This window comes from Mugil cephalus, chromosome 10 (genome assembly GCF_022458985.1).
Source record: "Mugil cephalus isolate CIBA_MC_2020 chromosome 10, CIBA_Mcephalus_1.1, whole genome shotgun sequence".
NCBI classification, from domain to species: Eukaryota; Metazoa; Chordata; class Actinopteri; order Mugiliformes; family Mugilidae; genus Mugil; species Mugil cephalus.
This window is the reverse complement of record NC_061779.1, coordinates 6,978,002-7,000,944: the sequence shown is the minus strand read 5'-3', so window position 1 is coordinate 7,000,944 and position 22,943 is coordinate 6,978,002. Positions and strand designations below refer to the sequence as shown.

General features: G+C 42.5%; 1 protein-coding gene across 1 annotated transcript; it reads right to left on the bottom strand.

The window, feature by feature from the left end:
* Positions 1-376: 376 nt before the first annotated feature.
* On the bottom strand, positions 377-22,246 carry n4bp1 (nedd4 binding protein 1). The gene is made up of 12 exons (XM_047596790.1): positions 21,719-22,246; positions 18,140-18,367; positions 17,694-17,867; positions 15,807-16,315; positions 14,881-15,271; positions 14,308-14,643; positions 13,787-14,022; positions 8,486-8,616; positions 6,678-6,774; positions 5,180-5,287; positions 3,625-3,726; positions 377-2,640 (listed from the first exon to the last, which is right to left on the bottom strand). Exons 1-12 carry the CDS (start codon positions 22,028-22,030, stop codon positions 2,277-2,279), a joined length of 2,988 nt encoding a protein of 995 aa, XP_047452746.1. The 5' UTR covers positions 22,031-22,246; the 3' UTR covers positions 377-2,276.
* Positions 22,247-22,943: the final 697 nt, after the last annotated feature.

Here is a 22,943-nt window from a genome sequence, read left to right as displayed (position 1 = left end):
GCTGTGTCTTTGGGTGAATGCAGATGAACCATTGCGTAAGCATGCGGGAGGAGCTGGGATTTTTGTGAATTTATCCAGAACTCAAGGCCGCCCTTTACCCGGCACGACCGCCCCAACATTCTGCAACGACATCTGCTTTGAGCTTAGTGGGACACTGAGTCAAGACAGGGTAAGACAGCGCGGCATCGCATGGTCTGGCTCTGGGGGCAAAGTTTCAGAATAACAAATAAATAAAAACCAGCATCTGGGAGCATATGGCGTTCAAACACAGGAGTGTTATCCATGTCTTCATTTGATGATTGTTTAAGAGTTGTTTTTGAATAGAAAAAGTAACAATGACTCGATGAAAACAGAGAACTGGAGGATAAATGCACACTTATGGGGAATGCTGCATTTATTTTGTTTTTCTTTTCACATACATAAATCAATATGTGCACCGTAGCCAAAACCAAAACAAAACAATAAAAATAATAATAATGTGTATATTTACAAAAAAAGAAATCAATATACACAAAAGACCTATAATACAACAGAGAGAAAAAAAAAAATCCTTCAGTAATCAACGACGACAGAGCAATACGAACGAAAACCAGTCCTGGTGCAGAATTCCTTTTTTCTTACGAGGAGACGAAATGTTTGTATCTTACAAAAACTCAGATGCACATTAAATATGCAAGCTGCAGCCCACATTCTCTGGGTGTTAAAAATATTTATCAATGAAACTGCGCTTCACCCCATTACGCCGTTACTTACAGTCAGGGCATCGACTTCAGCTATTAAACACTAATTACAAATGCTGGCAGAGAGAAAACTTGAGGTGTGTGATTTTTTTTTAAATTTATTTAAATTTTAACTTAACCAAACGAGAATAAATTTAAACTTTTGTAGTGTTTCTTTCCTGATGGGCCGACTGTGTGTGTGTGTGTGTGTGTGTGTGTGTGTGTGTGTGTCGCCTAAAGATAGAGCCCGGTAACTCTGGGAAGAAGAAGACTAATGTTAAATTCTTGCATCAGAGCAGGAAAATCAGATTCACCACAGCTTGTTAAGAGACAGTTTATACGTAGCAGGTTCGAAAAGCGACACAAACCTACGAGAGAGTAAGAAACGTGGGGGTTTGTCAGACTCTCTCTCACAAAAAAAAAAAAAAAAACAGGAGGAACCTATTGGCGAAGAGAAAGCCTTTTAAAAAAATAAATAAATAAATGTGATTTGGCACCGATACGAAGTTCCTGGTACTTTAGCATTCTTGAAATATTAAAAAAAATAAAAAATAATAAGGCAAACAAGGAAAACACTTTGAGGGGATAGAGATGGGCAGTGCTGCTTCAGTTGTGGAAACTGAATTATAAATTATAGGAATTAATTAAGCCTCCATATATATATACACACAATGAGCTGCATTTAAACACACACAAAAAAATGATTGTCATTCCTGCCCACTTATACAGCCTCAAACTGTCGACCTCAAACATAACCAAAGGTGCTTTCTTTTTGTAATGCAAAAATGAATTAAATAATGAATGTGTTTTGCTGCTCGTTAAATTAAAGCTGCCTGTGGTGACTGACTATTACTTGTTGGGCTTTCTGTCCTTTTGATGCCAACGCTGTGACTCCCGATAAAAACGAGGTTAAAGCTGAAATTTAACTCAAAGGGCGGGCACTTTTAAAACCTTTTAAGCTTCTTCCCGCCAAAGTGGAATAAATCAAGATCCTGGTATTACACGACAGAGAGCTGCTCCTGTCCCAGAACATAACAACTGTATATAAGCAATATGTCCGAACAATGTATAAATAACCATGCAAATCCTGCCGGTATGAATCAAACCAAACAAAAAAAAACAAAAAAAAAGCGCTCTTGTCTCCCAAAGAGTCTTGAAAGAAGTGACACGGTGAGTAAAGTTTACAAGAAGAAGCCCGTCCTGTGTGTTAACGCCGAGCCGCCGTCCCATCAGACCAGTTCTCTGGTGTTGGTGCAGAGCTGTGTTCTCCCAGTGCTGGTCCCGCATTCATGGAAACTCTGGACTCGTGTCAACAAAACTGTGAAGATTTATTACCATGTGAACATTACAGACTTTGCTGCGGAACAAATATGGCATATGGGGGGGGACAAAAAAAAAAAAAAAAATTGCCAATAGCAGCTAGTTTGATGATCAGTCATGTCTGTTCAACAATAATAATAATAATAGGAAGAAATGGGAAAATAAATTATTTTATGCTGATACATCTGTGTTGTCACATGTGTGTCTCACGTAGACAGTTTTTTTTTTGTTTTTTTTTTATCCCAGCAGCAACCCAGACAGGGCGTTCAGGTCTCTCATGTAAGGGTTGTCGTTGAGGATGCGGTCGATCCGCTGCTTCTGGTCGGGGAAGATGTCGTACAGCTTTCTCTTCAGCTCCGACGTCTCCCCCGGCGACCGCTGGGGAGGGGGCGAGGGGGAGGGCGAGGGGGAGCGGCGGGGCGGGTGCCACTCGGGGGGGCCGGAGTGGGGCCAGTGTGTGGTGGAGGGGGGGTGGGGCATCAGCGAGGCGGTGGGGTTTCGCGGGGCAGAGTGCAGAGCCTGGACGTAAACGGGCTGGTGCTGCTGGGAAGAGGGTCTGAACTCCGGGGGTCTCAGAGGAGGGGGGGTGGCTGGAGGCCTCCTGAGAAGGAAGAAACGGAGACGTGTGAAACCACAACACAACCCACGGTCCAACATTTGTAAAACTGCAGCACTTTAGAGGTACGTGTATTTTTATTATGGGCCTTAAATTTAAAGTTACACTGGCATAACATTATGACCACCTTCCTAACAGGTGAATGGACATGGGTCTTATTATGGGTCTGATCCCACAGATACTTGCATCAGTTTGGGATCTAGTGAATTTGTCTTGAGGACACATTTCAAAGTGTGAAGCCAGTTGACCAAGTTATACCCTTTAGACAAGAGACACCAAACCAGAAGGGTATCGCACAAAACTAGGATAAGGGATTAAGCCGGGACATGTTGGTTATCCTGGATAACCTTTAAATAAAGCATAAAAAGCAAGTTAACTTCATCCTGTATAAGTAACCATGGTGATTTATCTTCTGCAGCTAGCCTGCTCCAGACCAGGCTAACAACCAGGATAAGATCAGTCCTGTGGTTCATGTGCTGTCAGTGCTGTGAGAAATGAATGAGTTTTACAGCATTTCCATGGTCTTGGGAGTGTCATTACTATGGGGTGGGGGGTCTAGGTGGGTGCTGCATGTCTAAGTAACATCCACTTGAATGAATACCATGTCCAAAAGTTTCCCAACAGATCAGTGTATCGTCACAAGACATCAATGTTACTTCTTCTGTCAGTCCCCTGGTCATAATGTTGTGGCTGATCAGTTTATGTAAATTCAAATGAAGCCAATGCTGAAGCGCCAAATACGGCAGTTCTTCAATTGTCCACTTGAGGCTGTCTCTAAAAGTAAGCCTTCATATAATCAAACTCTGGTACAGAAACAGCTTTGATCTCTTTACTCGTCCATTTAAATGACATCAAAGATGGAAACGGTCAAAGTAACCACACAAAGCTTCTAAACAGCTCTTCACAAAACCTCAGAGAGAGACGTCCTGGAGAATTTGTCTTCATATGCAGTGAGCGGGGAGAACCTACCTGCTGTCTTTACGTAGGAAGATGTCGAGGTGAGGTCCATTTTTCCCCAGAGGGTCATCGGGGATCATGAAGTGATCCTCAACAAATGTAAACTGAAGCAACCTGCCAGTCACAGGGGAGGAAACGCGACAAATGTGTTAAACTGCAACTATTTTGGGAGTCTACGATCAGCTAAAACCTCAACAATTAATTTTAACCAACCGTCTGACATTTTTGGTAAATACAATTCTGTGTTTCCTAAATAATTTCCAACAAACATGCTGGTATTTACTCAGGTTTTTCCAAGAAGGGCCCCTCTCTACTTTATGAGGGCTTCTCATGAAGTTACAGCTTTGGGTTTTCTGCATGTCTCATGTGTGGAAATTAGGCAGAAATATATAAACAGCTCAACCAATAAGGAGCGTAAACAAACAAGTATTCACCAAGTGCTAAGTGGCTCTATGATGCGAACGTACGTCAGATCAAATCTAAATTAAGACTTTTTGTTCCCCTTGGTGACACAGGTTAAAACCAGTCAGGTCGAATGCCGCAGTGAGATAAAGAAACAGAGCCGGCGTGAGGGGGAGTACAGCCGCAGCAAAACAAGTCACAACCAGGAATTAACCAGTGACAGTGACTCTCTATGGCGTCAAAGCAGTCTCACATACAGGGGGGAACCGGCAGAGCGTGTCACACTCTGGCATCCGGTATGAAAGGGGGTTTGTGGGTCTTGGTCGGTTGTGTTCGCGACGGCCAACAGAGGGCGACACAGTCCCCTACAATCCGTTTCACCGCGGGTTCACGCCGGTTCCGGCCGAGCAGGTTACAGCTGTGCACCACATTATCAAAACTGAGCGATTTACAAGAAATTACTGAAAATCAATAATCGATTTAACTTTAATTTATCTTTATTTATCACTGATGATGTGTAATCGGTATAAGCGTTTAATCTAAATATGTTGGTTTTATTAATTCCATTAATACTTTTTTTTGGTCCTCATAAACTAAATATATAAAATACAGGTTTATATCCAGTGAAAATAGATGTCAACAACTGCACTACACTTTATAATGTGTTTCCTCATTTTTAAAAATTAAATCTGTCTAGAATATGTTTCTGTGGATCATTTTGTGACAAGTTATACAAAAATCTATGTTTCTGTTAATATTAGGTGAATACATGTAACATTAAGGTTCAGATTCTTCCTTGTTTTGTTTTATATGTACAAAAATGGAACATTTACAGAGTTAGTGTGTTCCATATATATTGCTCTATATTTGAATGTGTATACGTTTACAATTTTATTTTATTTTGTGTTATTTTACTTTACATTACAAAACTCCAAGGAAAATTCCTTGTAAGTACAAACATACTTGGCAATAAAGTCTCTTCTGTTTCCGATTTGTTATTTGCAGAGTATTAGTAAACGTACATACATGCAGGACATAAATCTCTATGTGTCACCCAGTTCATCAGCTGCTTCTCTGGACTTTCCACCATCATGTTGGGTAATGGAACGCAAAAGTGAATGACTAACCGAGCCATGTACACACACACACATAATACACTAATCACCTCTCCTGAATGATTTTGCGCCAGGTGTCAGACGTGTCCACAAAGTCCCTCAGGTTGTCGTTGGTGACGATGATCCCGTCTGTTTTCTCTGCCAGGTGGAGCAGGAACCTGACAAAGGGAAAGAGAGCGGGCGTGTTTGTGTTGCATGGATTAGATATTTAGGATTTTCCCCCGGTGTTCAAAGGTCTGAGGTTTCGTCCCAGATCGTTCGCCACGGCCTACAGAGGGGAATCCATTGGCAGCAGAGGAACACGTTAATAAGTGCCGAGTCAGGAAGAGTTCATATTTAACAGCCGACCAAATGCAAAACCACCTCAGACGCTTGGAAGCAAAACTGACAGTCTGACCTTAAAATCATTTAAAAATAGAGTATTTATCAGAAGCATCATAAGGATTTCTATTCACAGAGCTCAGCTATAATTAAAATGCACAAATGAACTAATAGACACGTCAAAGACTTGATCTGATCGTCTCTCTGTGTGAAATAAATACATTTGTGAGGGGGCAGCTGTTGAAAATGTGGCTCCATCTTGGTTATTATGTTTCCAATTTTAATAATTTAGAGTTGAGTTACAACAAACAGACAGAACCAGCTCCACTCTGATTATCAGCATCGATTGCAACGTTGGAATTATCTCAGTTTGACGAAATTCTGTCCACACAACTGGAGCCAGAGTTGAGCTCATAACGGAAACGAAATCTCCGAAAACATAACAGAACAAAAACAGAAAGTTTGACCTCTGGTTCTGTAAAAACAAAGCCAGACGACGGCTAAATCTCTCCTCATCAGTTCCAATGAATCCCCCCTTTAGAAATACTTTCCACAGAACCATTTCCATTCCACTAAGAGCGCCACAATACACTGGACACACAGTAAAACCGATAAGAGACAGACCCAGGCCTTTTATTAAGGGCAGCTATGGAGGCAGGTGCCAGGCTTTTTCTGAAGCGAACCCTTCTACACCTCAGTGCTCTATATCAGGGGTCTTCAATGTTTTTCAGGCCAAGGACCTTCAAACTGATGGAGAGATTCAGTGGGGACCCCCTACCTACTACATGTGTTTTATATTAAACTCTACCTAGTGCTAATTAGAAATATACATTATTATCATCATTTTGCATTCAATATTAAGCTACCCCTTATCCCTTTACTAAAATATGTTGGATTCATCTTAATGTGTACTTTAAATTTGTGGGAGAAAATTGAAAAAAGCCCCTTCTCCCTGAGGGGAGCGGGGTGAAGTGTGTGTTTAGTGGACGTGTGAGATCCTGTTCTATTGCGGTTGCGATGCGTGTAATGGTCCTGTTACATTTGTTACATTTTCTGTGGGGAGGCCGATTATTCTGGAAGCTGTGGTGGTTGTGCGTGTGTGTGAATTTGGCCGTGTTTTTATCAGATAGCATATTGAAGAGGCAGGTGGAACAGTACAGGAGCATGGACTGAAACATGTGTTGTGTAATCATAGGTTATGTGTGTGTGTGTGTGTGTCTGGCGTACCGGTCATCGTGAGAGGATATCCTCTGGCCACAGACTTCTCTGGAAGGAGTGAAGGAAAGCAGCCTCAGATCCTCTAGCTGGTTCAGAAAATGTTGTTCTGTAATTAAAAAAACAAAAAAACAACAACATTATTAGGCGATAATAGAAATAGTGTAAGTGAGCTGTTCTTATACACACAGCGTTCATTTATCCTAAATACTCAACATTGTCTGTGGATTTGTTTGGGTTAACAAAAAAACTTTTTAAAAAAACCCTTCAGCGTTTGACATTAAATTGAACAAACAGCATCTTCAAACCACACTGATAATATTTTATCAAAACCACAGACCATAAAGTATACAAAACTTTCGGTGTGACTAACACACTTCACTGTGTTTAATCTCATTGCCGTTCTTTTACAGGAACAGCTTGCATGATGTACTTCCTCACTTCTTTAGCCCTGTCAGAGAGAAACTATACGAGCTCCAGAGAAGCCACCACCATGAAGCCCAATGAGGGCATGTTCACACCGACATGTTTTAAAAATAAATGACTCCTGCATGGATGTAGTCTGGACGACAGACAGACAAAACTTCCCCGCCCACAAATTATTTCTGTGGCTTATACTTCGGCTTAGATCTGCTGGAAACAAAACAAATGGTTTACGCTGGTTTTGATGTGGAGAAACAACAATATGCTAACACACGACATCTGAATTTATTGGTTGTTCTCTAGAACTATCCAGCTTTTTTTTTCTCTGTATTGGTTGAAACACGTTACATAATCAAAAAAATGATCTCCATCCACACTAAACTCCCAAAAACCCTTCACTGCCAACTAGTAGCCGTGTGGTTAAACTAAAAATTCAACAGAAGAAGCAAGAAGGAAGCAGTGACTGTGATTTGCCACCTACAACATGTCGACTGGTAGCAAATTCATTTTCTTGGTTCCTTTTCGGAAAAGGGTCTCGTGACACAGACCTGGAAGTACTAGTGGTGACTAATAGACCCTATCGGGAAGTTAATGTAAAAGTTTCATCTTATTGCTTTCGAATAGTCTCGGTTTCTGTCTGTCCTCACTCAGTGTTCACGCAAGGCATTGAAACAAAAGTTGCAAAAGTTGGAAAACATGTTAGTGCGGACGTCGCCTGATAGATTTAACAGTAACGTGTGAAACAATGGTGGAAAGAACAATAGCCGGATAAGCAGATTAAATTTGCCACGGTGTATAAAAATTACTTTACCCTGTTCATACACACCTGTATCCGCACGGTCTTAATAATTAAAAAGCTAGCCATTTAAATAACCCTGCGTCCGAAGCCGTTCACTCACTCACTAACTCCTACTCTCTATGTAGGGTTTCACCATAAAGTGAGCTCAATCCAAACAGCTTTCAGACACCACACGGATCATGGTTTGACGCACAGTTAATGACGCCATCGCTGTTGCATCATTACGAGTCAAACTGTTGCGGCTCCTCTGGTTGTCCCGTTATTATTTAAACATTACTAAAATGTGACGATTATGTAAACAAATATGTGTGATGTTCATGAAATAAAAGAAAAAGTCTGTAAGAACTAGAAACCGGTGCCATTAACAGCGGTGTCGTTAGAGACGCAATGCATGATGGGATACCCACCACCCATTGAGTGACCATTGGAGGATCACAACTTTTCTGCAGTGCTTCATGGGAAATTTGAGCCCCCTATGTAGGGCATAGAGTTTGATCACTAAGGTTTTGGACACCGCTACAAAATGGGACTAAGTTTTCACTGAGATCATGTGCTAATGTTTCAAGAATGTCTCGCACACTCATGAAACATGTCGTACCTGTCGTGAGTCGGTCTCTCTTCTGGCGCCACTGAGGGACGAACACTGTGATTTCTCTGTGGCCCCGCTTCCAAAATGTCTCCACTGCCAGCGCTATGCCGCGACACGAGAAGAACCGGTGCAGGCCGTGACTGGAGAAGGAGGAGAAGAAGAAGCAGAAGAGGAAGAAGAAGAAGAAGAAGAAGAAGAAATCAAATCAAATGTCAAAATACAGAAAACAAAAACCATCAGCAAAACCTCACGAGAATTTTCCACATTGTAGGATCGTGTTTCATTTCACTGTGCATCACATTAAGGAGAAGTTATAATAGCGATCCTGGCAACAGCGCTGAACCTTAAACAGGCTTTTAATTTTCTCCCTGGCAACACAAGCGATTTCACAACCTTCCAATTGGTTCAGTAACCAAGAGCAACTTCCACACGCACACACTGCAGGTCGCACAATCAGTCGACCCAGATTGCTGGCGGTGACGTGTACGGACGGCGTGCGCACGTCAGACAGCTGTAATACAACAAACGCGCTGCTAGGCCAGAAAACCGCAGAACAACACAAACACAAGGAGGAGCAGCAGCAGCGGCACAGGCGAGAAACTCCCTGAGAGCAGCCAGACCCACAGCGACCGAGCAGGAAGCTGCTGTGCAATCCACACCAAAACATTAGCGGGCCGGCTTACGACAGACGCGTTTCTAAACATTTTGAAGGGGTTTATTTCCCCCCGTGTTGAAATTTGAATCGATGCTCACAGGTCTGTGTGTGCTAGAGGAAACCCTGCTATTAAGTCACTTCACGAGAAACGGTTTTAACAGTGGTAACCTATTTTTATGGCCGGCTTCCTTTTCATGCTTTAAGTGGAAATCCAAAATCTTGCTTGTGCTAGATCACTTATGAAACAATTTATCAGCGTAAACAAAGTGGCTGTCAAAATACCCGGGGTTTTACATAGTAACGGTGAATTAAATGGAAATAAATAAATACAGCCATTAGTGAATGAAGAAACGCCGGACGTCCTTGAATAATTGAATCTTTCCTTGTGAATGGAGCTTCTTGTTCACCTCCTTTTTTCTTGAGCTTCTGTAATGTCTGTGCTGGCTGCTTCCCTGTGTGTTGGGTTACGATCCTGACCAGACAACTGGCCACAAGTGAGATGTAAGTTAGGCCAAGACGTCTGGATGAGTGTTACACAGCACAATGATGAGACACAAAAGACTTAACATTTCTCCAGCAAAGTGACGCAAGTGCGCCTGAAATAACAACAGCAATAACAAAAGAAAGTTTTTACAGGACCCAACTAGTGACGTAAAACACAGACCTGGCACCGGGATGTCGTTAGTGGAAGTGTCTCTGTGGATCATCCCACGGATACTTGAGCGGTTTAGGAATTTGGAGGCCGGGTCAACACCTCGTGCTTCTCTTCATGTTTTTTTTTTTTGAGTTGTCTCTGAACTGCTATTGTGTGTGTGTGTGTGTGTGTGTGTGTGTGTGTCTGTGTCAGGCTGCATCCTGTTGGGGGTGTCACTGCTATGGGGTGGGGGTGACTAGATGTTCTAGGTGGGTGGTGCAAGTCTAAGGCCCCGTTCACACCTCGTATTAAATCTAGACTATCAGATCGCAAAAACCCGCATAAACATGACGTCTCCAAATGTGCTCGTACATCTGATCTCAGTCTTGCGCTCTTCCTGCTACGATATCGTTCATCTATTATCATTATCTACTTTCTCAGCTTTAGTAAATTTGTTCACAGTGCTAATTCTGTACATATTTTGATTACGCTGTTTTCTATTTTATTTTACTAGATAATACTTATTTTTTATTTTATTTCGATCAAATATTATTGTGTCTTTTTTCTTGTGGTTTTTAAGAGTGTTTCTTTTATAGAGTGTTTCTTATATTTTTTACACTGATGAGTGTACTCTTACCACAATTGTCCGCTTACTTTTACTTATTGTTATTGCCTACATTGCTCTTTGTTCTTAACACTGGAACACTTTGAGTAGGAGCTGCTGTAACGAAAAGTAATTTAGGATCAATAAAGTAATTCTGATTCTGATTTTATGTGCAACTAAACTACCATGACCGAGTAATTTCCCTCGTAGATCATTGCACTAACTACTTCACTGTCCATATTTACTATCTTAGCATTTATATTATATTCCAATTTTTTAGCATTTCTTTAATTCTCTGCTCACACTGTATATACTGAATGTCAGAGTGATGTTACATTCTTGTATTTTTTGTACATTCTTTCAAATTAGATGTTGTCTTTTATTGTTTTTTGTATATATTTTTTACCTAATTCTGCGTTACTGTGACAAGGTAATTTCACATACGTGGGATAAATAAATGTCGTCTTGTGTCTGAAAGTCCGTCCAAGTCTAACTGAGAACAGCTCTGTTTTATGTATGTGTGTCATGACTTTGGCTTCACACATTAAGTTATTACTTATTGACCTCCATCCTGACGTTAGCCTTGCACACTGAGATTATAACTAGCCCTGGAAGCTTCCATATGCATCGTAATGTACAGTAATAAAGGTAAATAAAGACATCGGCTCCTCATAAATCACAATGGCCGCATCAATAATTAACACAGAATTACACTCGTGGACTCATTAAATACTTCCAGTGACATTCAGTCGGTCATCTGATCCCTCAAATGTGAATCTAAGAGTGTTCACGGCCCAGATTGGATCTTGACCCTAGATCTGAACAGGCCATGTGTAACATCCCCATGAATGCCAGGTCCAAAGGTTTCCCAGCAGAATATTGAATTGTCAAAAGATGGTCAATGTCCTTTACTTCTCCTGTCAGTGGTCGTAATGTTATGGCTGTGGAGAATGAAAGGACAAGCTACAACATGCGCAGTAATGACCTCAACGTTAAAACACATTATATTATAATGTGTAAAATAGTACCAACACCGCACATTTCAGGGAGCTGGTACACAAAGTGTTTCTCTCTGACAATTTAAATCTCTCATCTGACCTGAATTCATCTCTTTATGGTGACAACACTGAAGTGTTCACCTGGGAAAAGTACAGCTCTGCCTCGCCCGTTCGTGTCCCAGTACTGGTGCGGGACACGCAAGTGTGTTTTTCTGTGACATGCCACTGCAGACACAAGTCGAGCTCAGAGAGCACAAGCACACACACGCCGTGATAGATAACAAGATAATTTTCAGCCTGTGGTCAGAGCTCAAATACAAACCCGGGGGAAGTTCCACCGACTGTTGAAAGAGAAAGTGATGAATGACACCATAGCAGGAAGAGATTATGCAAGCGGTAAAATCACCAGGCGCACATAACCCAATGAGGGAAAACATCTAACCGGCCATTAGAATAATTTTACATAACCTATTAACCTCCGTCAGGATCAGGGTACGTCCTGATACTGAAACCACTACTGGGAAAGGCAGCGTTACGCAACATTAGTTTCAGGCAGCTGCTATATTTGTAGGAAAAAAAAAAAACAGGTCTTACGCAGTTCAGGAAGAACCAGTAATGTGATTTTAACAGATTATTACATAGTAATATCCAATAATGATGAAATCATTGTCGCTCAACCTGAAAAGTAGATAATAAGTCAGAAGTGAACTGTGCTTTGTGGTTTCAAGTACACTTCTGGTAAAGATGGAGTTACGGATGATGACCCAAAAATGCAAAAGGAAGTGGCTGCAAAACTGAGAAGTCAAGACAAGGTCATCTGGGATTAAGATTGTGATGAAACATCAGCAAAGGGTGAGGAAAAGAAACAATAGGCTGTTATTTCCTTCCTCGTGTGACACACACTTCAACACAAAGTCCTCCTCGAGCGATAAATCAGCAAGCACAAATGCAGATTTTTACTAGAAAAGGTCTTTCTTCTCAAAAACGCCTCTGCATATAGTACACACCCACACATCGATATCAGGTAGTCACAGCTGCTTTCAATCTGCCTGGCACACGGAGATGTGATTAACAACAATAAGCGTGCGCGTGGGCCGGGTTTTGGTGCACCTACGCAAAACGGGGCCGTAGGTGTGCACTCTAAAAGGAGGTTTGTGGCCGAGGGTGTGTGTGTGACCTCAACCGAAGGTGATGGCGATGCTGATGGGAAGGGTGATGGCTTCTTGTGTAAAAGGGAAAAATGTGGCACACACCGCACAGGTGTGGGAAGTGACACTATTCAAAACTCACATTTGTCATCGGATGAGTTTTAACCTCATGTTTTTGCACCCATCCGGTGAAGAAATGCTGAATCAGAGTCAAAACAAAAATACTATCGTGTCGTGGTTATTACTGACATGCTACAGTCAAACTGTTTTAATGCACACGTTTAAGCTCTTCAAATCACTTAAAGAGTTAAATTAAAAATTCACCACCTGCCGTGGACACGGGTACTGACCTAGAGACCAAATCTGTTGGTTGTACCAGGACGCAAACATGTTTATTTCTGCTGTAAAGTTGGACATTTTAACACGGACGTCTACGGCGAGTGACTTGCTTTTAAGGGCCAGCCTCGAGTGGTCGTTCGAGGAACTGCAGCTTATTGGCTCTTGGCTTAATTTGTCAGCCTCGGGGGTTCCTGCTTAGCCACAATGGGGTCGCAATGGATATTTAAGCCTTCCTAAACAGCACAAATAAAACCCAGTCTACACTTGCGCTGCGGACTGTGTGTACACTGTTGCTATGGAAACAGAAGCAGCACCACATGCATGTTTGGCCACACGCTGCGTCACTGAGTCACATTTTTTTGCAGATCCTGTCATTAAAACAGGTTAAAACCATTTTATCACCAATGTTATGCAAAAATAACTATCTATTTATCTATTTATTAAAGTTTCACAACGTGCATCTTGCTTTTTTGTGCTGGTTTCACAATAAAGGACCTTAAATGTAGGAAACATTGTCAAATAAGGCCCAGAACATCCTCTGAGCTCAACTAATACGAAGCGAAAACGTAACTTAAATAAAACCCACAGTCCCGTCACGAGAGTACACAAGGAGCAAAAAGAGTTGAGGCAGCCGAAAACAAATTACTCTGAAAGTCAAAGTTTGAGAGCACAAATTAGATTTGTGCTCGAGGGAGACCAGGAACACGGCAGATGAACTGGGCAATCGAGAGGTGTTGTGTAACTACATTTGAGAAAGGGACAAGGATTCACATGCTTGTAATGATCAAAGTGTTCTCCAGAGCCCAAACTGGCTCGAAACCCTCAAATCAGCTACATGTTAGCTTGTGGACTGTACGCTTGATTCCTAGTTTAAGAGCTGAATCCTCATTTGCCGTTTCTTATTTTTACTCATCAGCGTCATCCAGACTTACGCCATGGCCACGTTGCTGCCGTCTATGATGATGTGCCGGAGGTCCGGACATCCCGCCTCGTTCGGCAGTTTCAGGGTGAAGGGGGTCCTCAGCGACTGGTGGAAACGAGCCAAACCGGTCACCGGGGGCGCGGTGTGGTCGTTCGCGGCAGGAGTCCAGGCTCCGCCCCCGTGCATGCCCATGTGGCCGATGGTCTGATAGGGAGAGGCCGAGGGCCGGGTGCTGGTCTGAGCGGACTGTGGAGGAAAATAGACAATGACGTGATTGATGTCATGAATTCAAAGCACGTTTTACATAATGTCAAAGTTATGCGTTTAAAACAATACATTATGAATTTCTAAAGCAATTCTACAGTATACTACAAGTGAGGTTGTGAATTACATAAAATATTTTAATAAGTAATATAATATTTTAAACATAATTAAATATAATAATAAAAACAGAATTCTTTAATCACCTAGTTAAAACCGGTAATGTGAGTGTGCACATCCTACTGAGGCAGACTTTAAGGTGATACCTACACTGGGTGTTGAAGCCAGGGAGCTAGTGGGTGCAGTAAACCACTGAGGCGTGCTGCGCAGCGCTGTCACACTCTCAACTTTCACCGATCCTCCCAAAGTCTGAGTCCCGCCTCGAGACAGGTAATCCCTCTGCGAGACTCCACTCCCTCCCCGCGCCAAGTAGTCCGTCCTGGATCCCGACTGTGTGTCGACGTGCGCCACCGTCATCGCCCGGGACGTTCTACTTTCCGCCGTTCTGGTGTCCGTGGGGATGACGTCTTCGTCGTCCTCGATGGTGATGACCTCGTAGTTTCCCGCTCCTCCTTGAGCACTAGAACTTCTCTTGATTGTAATGGCCTGAAATGGCATTTAAAAACCATGCTATTCAAATAAATTCTATTTTATTCATATATAGTTTGAAAACCCCCAAAACAAGCACTAAAGCAAAGGTGGCTGCTGGGTAAAACTCCCATGTCATGCCATGTGCTAAAGATTTCACAGTTCATAGGAAATGGTCTAAAGATAAAAGAGATGTAAACCTGACACTTTACATCAGTTTGGCTCTATGGTCGTCTGCCGTATGACGTGTAATACCTGCTGGGTGCTCGCCTCGCTGCCGCTACACTGCCTCCGGTGACCCAGCCCGTTGCTATTGCTACCATGCTGGCGGGGCTTAATGTTCTCTTTCGACCTTCCCGGGTCCACCAAGGCCCTGCTCAAGTCTCGCTCCTTGTCTCTCAAATGAGAGACCGTAGAGGAGGACGACGACGACGATGAGGAGGAGGTGGAGGAGGAAGAGGAGGAGGAGGAGGGAGTGTCGGGGCTCCGCATAAAGTTCAGCCGTCTGTCTTTTTCACCTCCTTTCGACCCCTCTTCACAACGCTTGGTTTCCTCGACGATTTTCTCCAGGACGAGGAAGGTGTCTTCGGTCTGTCCCGTCGCCTTGACGACGCGCTCCACCACTTCCTGCTGGTAACCCATGGTTCTGAAGAAAAAAAAAAGGGGGGGGATTTCACAATGTTTAATATCGAATCAAGACACATTAGTGGATGAGTTACCCGCCCTGTTCATAAAGGCTGAAGCAATTTAACGGTAAGAAATAGCGGAGGGAAACCGTGCTCTTAAGATCTCAGCCAAAGCTCCACCAGACTGGGCGAGACGCATCAAGTTAGTGCAAGTTTTTTTTTTTTGAGACAGTAACCAACAGATGTCCCACAGTTATCTTTTGCCATTTCACTACTCACATACACCTGAGAAGAATCATACGTGATTTGACCAACTTGTGAAGCTGAACTCTCATATTTGCTTACTTGAATGTATTCTTGTGGAAAATGAGGAACGAGAGAAGCTGCTGTCAATGTGGACAAGAGGGACAGCTACAACTGTGAGTCCATCTACATACATGTGGACCAGAATAACCTTCCTATTCTTTTCAAAATAGTTTCGCAAAGACACATTAAAGAAAACACAATACAGACACATATAATAATATTGTCTAAGTTCATTTGCAGGACTTTTACCTGAAGAAATTGACCAAGCAGCGGAGGTTGGTTTCCGGGCTAACTGCCTCCCCGTCATCTGGACTTTCACTGGGGTCCAGCATGATTGGACCGACCGTGTTCGCTTTTCCGGAGGAGGAGAAGGACGACGAAGCCGAGGGGGTCTTGGATCTACAGCTAACACTTCCCGCCCGGCCTTCTCTGTCCCTGGGACGCTCTCTCGCCCTCTCCGGCGACTCCTCCCTCCGCTCCAGGGAGTACTGTCTCTTTGTGTCCCGCGCCTCGCTCTCGGACGAGCGCCGCTTGTGCGAGGGACGAGTGCCGTTGAGCAGCACGGCCTCGGGACCCAAACCTATCCCGCCTCCGGCTCCTTTGGCGCCTCCGGCGGCGGCGGATGCCGTCGAGGTCCCTTTATCGTCAAAGCTGGTGTCCAGGATGCGGTTGGAGAGCTCCGTCACGGGGGTGCTGCTCTGAGAGCGGTCTTGGTCGACCTCGGCCACGCTGGGATGTATCGCCTGGTTGAGCTGAGCCTGGGGAGTGAAACCTCACATCAATCATCCCAAACAGGAAAGTACAGTAAAAGTTCCCCATAGACACAAAAACCTCACCTCAGTCATGGTTCATATTGTACTTCCCTGATTTATTTTTTTGCACATATGCAAATCGTGAACATTTTTTTCCTTATACCATTTACTTTTATTATACTTTTTAACACCTATTTTTCTTTTTAGTAGCGGTTTTCAAGAGTGTTTTCTTTCTTTTATGTGGAATTGAGCTACTGTGACCAAGCTGTTTCCCTTGTGGATCAATTGCCTGTCTAACTCTAAATCTTCCACTCAGCACTTCTTCTTCTTACTAAGGCCCGACTTTGTATCACCAATGAAGCATGACATTTTCTCTTTCACTAACAGCATGACTGCCAAACCTATTTCACTTGTTCTTGAAATGAAAGTCTTAAAGTAATGTTTTGAAAGACAGTTTTATCCTCCTGAGCTTTTGTTTGCTTTGCATTTTTACTTTCACCAAGGTATTAAAACTAAGCATCATCATTGAACAGGAACTAGTTTTTGGAAAAAAAAAAAATGTCCTCATTTGTGGACACAGGGATTATTTCAACAACATGCAACAATATGCGACAAAATATAAAACTGGAAATGGCCGTGCGAAGACAGAATTGTAGTCCCACTGTCTCAAACAAGCGCATGCTAATTAGCGAAGTTATAGCTTCTTACAATTGAAGAACTATTATTATAAAAATAGAAAAGTTAATAAGTATAAATAAGTTTAAACTGTAAAATCTGATGACGTTTTGTACATTGCCCACTTTTGTCCAGTGATCGGCTGCAGAATGAATCCACTGAAACGACCGCTGTCATGTTTTTACACCAACTAGTATCTAGACAACAAGTTTAAACGAAGCAGAATAAGAAGCTGCCTCAAAACTAAAGCAAAATGTCCCCATATGAGGACGCAGGGTCTCAGGAGGTTAAAACACCTTTTTACATTTTAAATAAATTATACTCTGCGTATTATCTGATCAAGGTTTCCACGACAGGCCTATTTGTTAAAATACTTGACCGTGTAATACAAAAGTCTTAAGTACAGAAGTACAGTTTACTTGACCTTCTCAAAGACCTAAAACTCAGTGTTAAAAAGGGTAAGAGTGGGACATTGCACTCCAGCACAAACTATGTGTAACGGCTATATATTCTTTACGAGTCTTTTGTGACTAAAATGATGCAATACCACAGATATCCCCAGTTTAGTACGAATACTACACTTAGGTGTGTGTAAAAGTGTTTAACCTGGATTGACCTGTGGCAAAAAGCAGATATAGTTCACTCTTTTCTAATTTTGCTGGGAGATGCTGTGCCGTTCCACATCACATCAACAAGTTTATGCACTAACCATAGAAGATGTGTTTGTGCTTGTGGGACTGTGAACCAGACCCAGTAGCTCCTCTTTCAGGGCACTGGGCAGCAGCAGAAGCTCCATAGTGTACTTATCATCCCTTTCTTCAACAAAGGACTTGAACGCTCGTTTCACCATTGGTTCTCTGTCGCTCGGCAGACTTCGCTTCTCCTAGAACAGAGGAAAAAAAAAACACGTACAGGCAAATGTGAGTGTGTGGGGCCACACAGGGTTATCTAGAAGAAAATTTCATTGTTCTCTTTTAAATAGGGTTGCAGGCAACAACTTGATCATAGTTCCTTGGAAAAGTACTACAATATTACTGTCCAAGAATGAAGTAAACTTCATCCTCTTCCCCCACGTTTATGATGATTCATCTATTTATTAGATCAAAGTACAGTACAGTGAAACTGTGTTTGAAGACATTAATAGGATGTTCGTACTTGGAATAGTGCTACAAACTGCTGAACTCTGCTCTGGGCCATCACAACCGGTTCAGCCCGACCCAATAGCCGCAGGCGGCCCGGCTCAGGCACCAGGACCTCGGCACTTGTGTCCCGTATGAGTCTGTCCAAGAAGAGGCCCCGGGCTCCAGCAAAGATACAGTGCATGTCCACTGGGTACCGCTCTTCTTTCTGCAGCTCTGGGTCGCACAGTCCTCGAACATATTCCTGCACGACAAGAGGAAGCTAAACTGTTAGAGCAGCAATTACTACAAATCACATTAGCTCAACAAACACAGAGTCAGGAAGCAATCAAATTACATGGGGCTTTTTCAAAAGCATACATATCGCACTAATAAAGAACGGAAGATATTAATCTCTGTCATTTGTTCCGGTTTTAAAACACAAATGTTTTCATACGTGTTTCATACGAGTCCTTCATCATCATCATCACCAGCATTGCAGTGCATTCAGTTACATTGCCTTTAGAAACCACAACTCATTCAATCAGTTGCTGTTTGTTTGGAGGAGCTGTTCTTGAGCTGGAAGCCACAATTGACCTTATTTCTATCATATATTTTAAACAATATACTGTCCAGCTCCCTACATGTGTCACTCAGAGTCCTACAATACGACCATCTGAGCGCTGAAAGCTGTCAAAAAGAGCTACAATTGATCAAATGTCATGTTTTAGTTCACCAAAACACAAAGTGTGTGCCCCAACAGTTCGCTGCAGAGCATCACAGCTGACACGTGCTGAAACTTAACACTTAAGACACTGACTGATTCAGGGAATCTTTCGTTTGTGGCAAATGCCTGGATGATTCAGCCACAGGTGGGCGCGGTAACTTTCTCGCAGATACTGTTTCACGTCTTTAGCGTAAATAAAGATTCAACAAAGGCAATATGGGATGACTCGATGGTGAGTCAGCGGGAGAAATAGAGAGGACGTAAGACTTCAAACAGAGACTGAATATTTAGGAGTGGCCCCTAACATGACACAACCGATGAAACATTTTTCCAGTAGCACAGGCTCTCTAATAATTAAATGGGCTTGTTTTATTTTAATTTAAACTTTCAGAATCCTACATGAACTGGAGTTGCATGACCCTTGAATGCATAACTTGCGTACGCACCCAATTTAGAAATTCCATTACCACAACGTCGGGTGTGCCAAGCATATACACTCCGGCCACATGCGTTAAGACAGCTTTTATCTATGAACAAGAACAAGAAAACGAAACTACAACTACAACTACAAATACTACTTTCAGCCAAAGAAACAGTCCACATGCCAGAGAGGTCTGAGGACTCTCCAGAGTCTGGCTGCGTGAGCGCCAAGAGCACTGTGGTGAAATCTCAGAAATGAGTATTTCAAAACTTGGGCAAATCCAAACGTTTTCTTTTTGTAATTCAACAAAGCCATCCATTAAACTGGTGTCAATTTCTCTGACAAGAAAACAGCTTTACTCTGTTAGGCCTGTTTCAATATATTCACGATTCGACAACTTTTAACACGTGGCTCATTATTTTTTATTTCATTAAACAGCAGAAATCATGGAAATATATAGTTCCATCTGCTCAGGTCAAAGATGGAAAGAAAAGACCTATTTATATACAGTTTTATATTTGTCTACTGTACAAGAAGCCAAAGGCTCCATGAATTAAATTCTGCTCAGTATCACGTGTTATGGCTAGAGAACAGAAACAAGAAAAGTTTTCATGGGAATAATATAAGTGATTTCCAAGCCATTTATGACTCCCCTGTCAACCTTGTCATGAGCTAAAAGGGCTGAAATTACCATTTCCACTTTGCTTTCTCGGTTGACCGGCAGAGCTCGGAACAGCTGGTTATAGCGCGCATAAAAAGAGACCCGTGACACAAGGTGAAAAGGTTCAAAAGATTTTCTAAAGTGGGAAATCACACAGACATCAAAATTAAATAAATAAATGAAATCTGATTGATACCGAGATTCAGATGTTGACAATTCTTTTTTTTTTTTTTTTTTTTTTTTTTGCATGAGTAAGCGCAATCTAAAATCTTTAAATGCATCTCTGGCTCACATGACTCTGAAACTTGATGGGTGTGTTTCGAGTTGACTTCTGTGTTAGTCACACTGATCACTCTTCGTCCAGGGGTGCTGTCATTCTGTCCCGCAAGTTTAGACGAAGTCTGATGAGTGCAGACATCTTAAGTCTGGGGTTTTCAGAGCAGACCGAGGACCCTCTGTGAGTCTGAGTGTATTTAAATTACAGTTCCCAGACGTATAACATTAGTATGAAAACAATGATTTGATTATTTAGTCAAATTAAATTTATTATGAACACAAGCTGCTACAAAGGAATAAATAAATGATTATTTTATTCTACTGCGGACAGGCAGAGGCTTACAATAAAACTGCGAGAACCTAACTTCCTCGGTGGAGATCCCCAGGTCTGAAAGTCCCGTAAAATTACAGTTCCCTGCCAAAAATCTTTATATTGGAAGCAAGGGCTGTATAAATGCCTCAATAAAGTGTCGGTGATAAGATCAGATCTACTCAATTTGGTAACACTTCAGATTACGCTTCAGTTCACTAAGAAATGTCACATAGAAGGTGTATGTATTATGAAATAATAAAGTAATTTTTAAATACTGAAATTAGGTGTATACGTGACAATCTGCTATGCGATATGACATATCTATTCATAGGCCGTGACACGTGATTTTTACTCGTCATTCCGAAGATAACAGGACTTTGACCCATTTGCTGTCTCTCACTGCTTTTACCTTTAAATGACACACTTTGTTACACACAATTTTGTTGCCTGTTATGTTTTATGACATGAAATATTCCGTCAACTGAACTACTTCATCGTGAGTGTGCTGCTTCCTCCCTTAATCGCGTAAAAGGCTCAGGCAGTGAATTATTAGATGGTTCACATGACTGTACAGACGTATGAAAAGTGTGTGTGGCATAACTTAAGGACAAGATAACACGTGGCTTCAATGTTCTTAGACGCGCAATGGTATAAATGACCCCTTCTGACATATCGCTGACGAATGCCAGTAACTTAATTGAGCTACACTTGAGCAAACTATGGACTAACTCAAATGTCATGACATTTGTGACTAGACACCACAATATAAATATTGCGGTCGGTTCTAGTGAAAGTTATGACTACGGTTACTTTCATAAAATATCTGGCCTGTAAGTGGGTGATATTATGTCTGCAAAAGGACTGTTTGTATGGCAGATGTGAGGGCTAAAAGGGAGCAGGACTCATTGTTTATGTCTGTCGCTAGGACAAAGTTTGAGGTTCAGACTCTGAAAAACCTACACACTCCGATCACAGCTAATCTTAACAGCGTATTAATTCTTAGCTGTGATTATTTTATAACACACGTGCTGCCAAGATGTGTGATAAAACAGCAGACTTGGTGCCAATCACTGGACACTGATTAACAGACACAAACAGCCCAACAGAAGGAGGCGAAGCCAGCATGGAGGCTAGATTTGATTAAAAACAACAACGTATCTGAATGAAGTGTGAGTTGATCTTTGAAATGAAAGGGAAACGGTATTGGAATCAGCTCACCTTTGCTTTAGAGACGTCGTCCCTGTTTCCCCTGAGCTGCAGCCATATCTGTCGTAATGTTTTGCTGCCGTGCGGCTGTCCTGTGTGGTCCAACAGACCGATAATTGTGAACGTTACTTTAAAAACCTGCTCCACTCGAGGCTTGGCACATTTCAACTCGTCCTCTTTATCCTCCAGGACCGTGAACTCGTCCACGGTGGGGGCCTCCGGCTGCTGCCTGCCGGCCGGAGCAGGGAGCCTGCTGGTCGGCTGCTCCGGGCACGCCAGCTCGGTGACTCGTCTCATTCCGAGGAGGGGCCGCGTTGTTGACATTCCGCCTCTCAGTCCGACCGCCGCTTCCGACAACGACGCCTCAAAATTCAAACCTCTCGGCACTCCTGGGAGCCTTTAGCGTTTTCATGGTCTCTTTCGGTGTGTACTCAGGGGCAACGCACCGACATTTACTGCGCCTGTCGACATGAACGCAAAGTGGTAGAGCTAGCTTAAAAACTCGGAAGCCCCGAATGACGTATCCGGAAAGTCCCAGTGATGGCGTCATCAAAACACGACAGTAGATCGTGCTGCTCACGGCGAGTCCGAAGATGACTATCGGCCCAGGGCTCGTGCCATAACAAACCACATAAACAAGACGCGGAGTGGCCTATTTTATTACGTCTTCCTCACCTTGAGTGAAGATCCTGTAAGATGAGACAGTCATATTCGTATTGCAGCTTCACATGCGCCATTATGTGGGGAGAATACCTATGAAATCGGCTGATGTCTGATTGGCTGAATGGGCTGAACGATTCAAAACATTAGAGCAGAAGAGATGTGCAGCTTTGCCCTCTCGTGGCTGTGAGGGCTCATTGCTTGGTGCTGGGGGACTAAATTACATCTCCGACCAACATCTTCCGCACTGCCTGGGTAAAACAGAAAAAGTCTGTGGTTCACCACATCGTTCTAAGTCATGGGTTTATTAAAGAAAAACTACCAGCGAACTTAAACCATTACCGAAAACAAAAACATCAAGAGTGGCACCTTAACCCAATAGGGCACTCAATGAAATACTAAATTACTAAAAATACTAAATTCTAAATTTGTGTTTCCGTAGGACGTGAGAAGACTGTTTTATTCGAGTCTCCAGTAGCTTGTACACAAATATACACAGACATCAACATAACACAACAAAATCAACAGTGCAAACGGAGAAGGAAGACTGGAAATATGTATTACACTGTATTAACAT

Excerpts from the sequence above, each read along its gene's own strand:
- n4bp1 (XM_047596790.1), bottom strand. The coding sequence starts at position 22,030 with ATGTCAACAACGCGGCCCCTCCTCGGAATGAGACGAGTCACCGAGCTG. Across the intron at positions 14,644-14,880 it reads GCGAGGCGAGCACCCAGCAG|GCCATTACAATCAAGAGAAG; the intron begins GTATTACACGTC and ends ATGCCATTTCAG. Across the intron at positions 6,775-8,485 it reads GAGAGACCGACTCACGACAG|AACAACATTTTCTGAACCAG; the intron begins GTACGACATGTT and ends TTTTAATTACAG.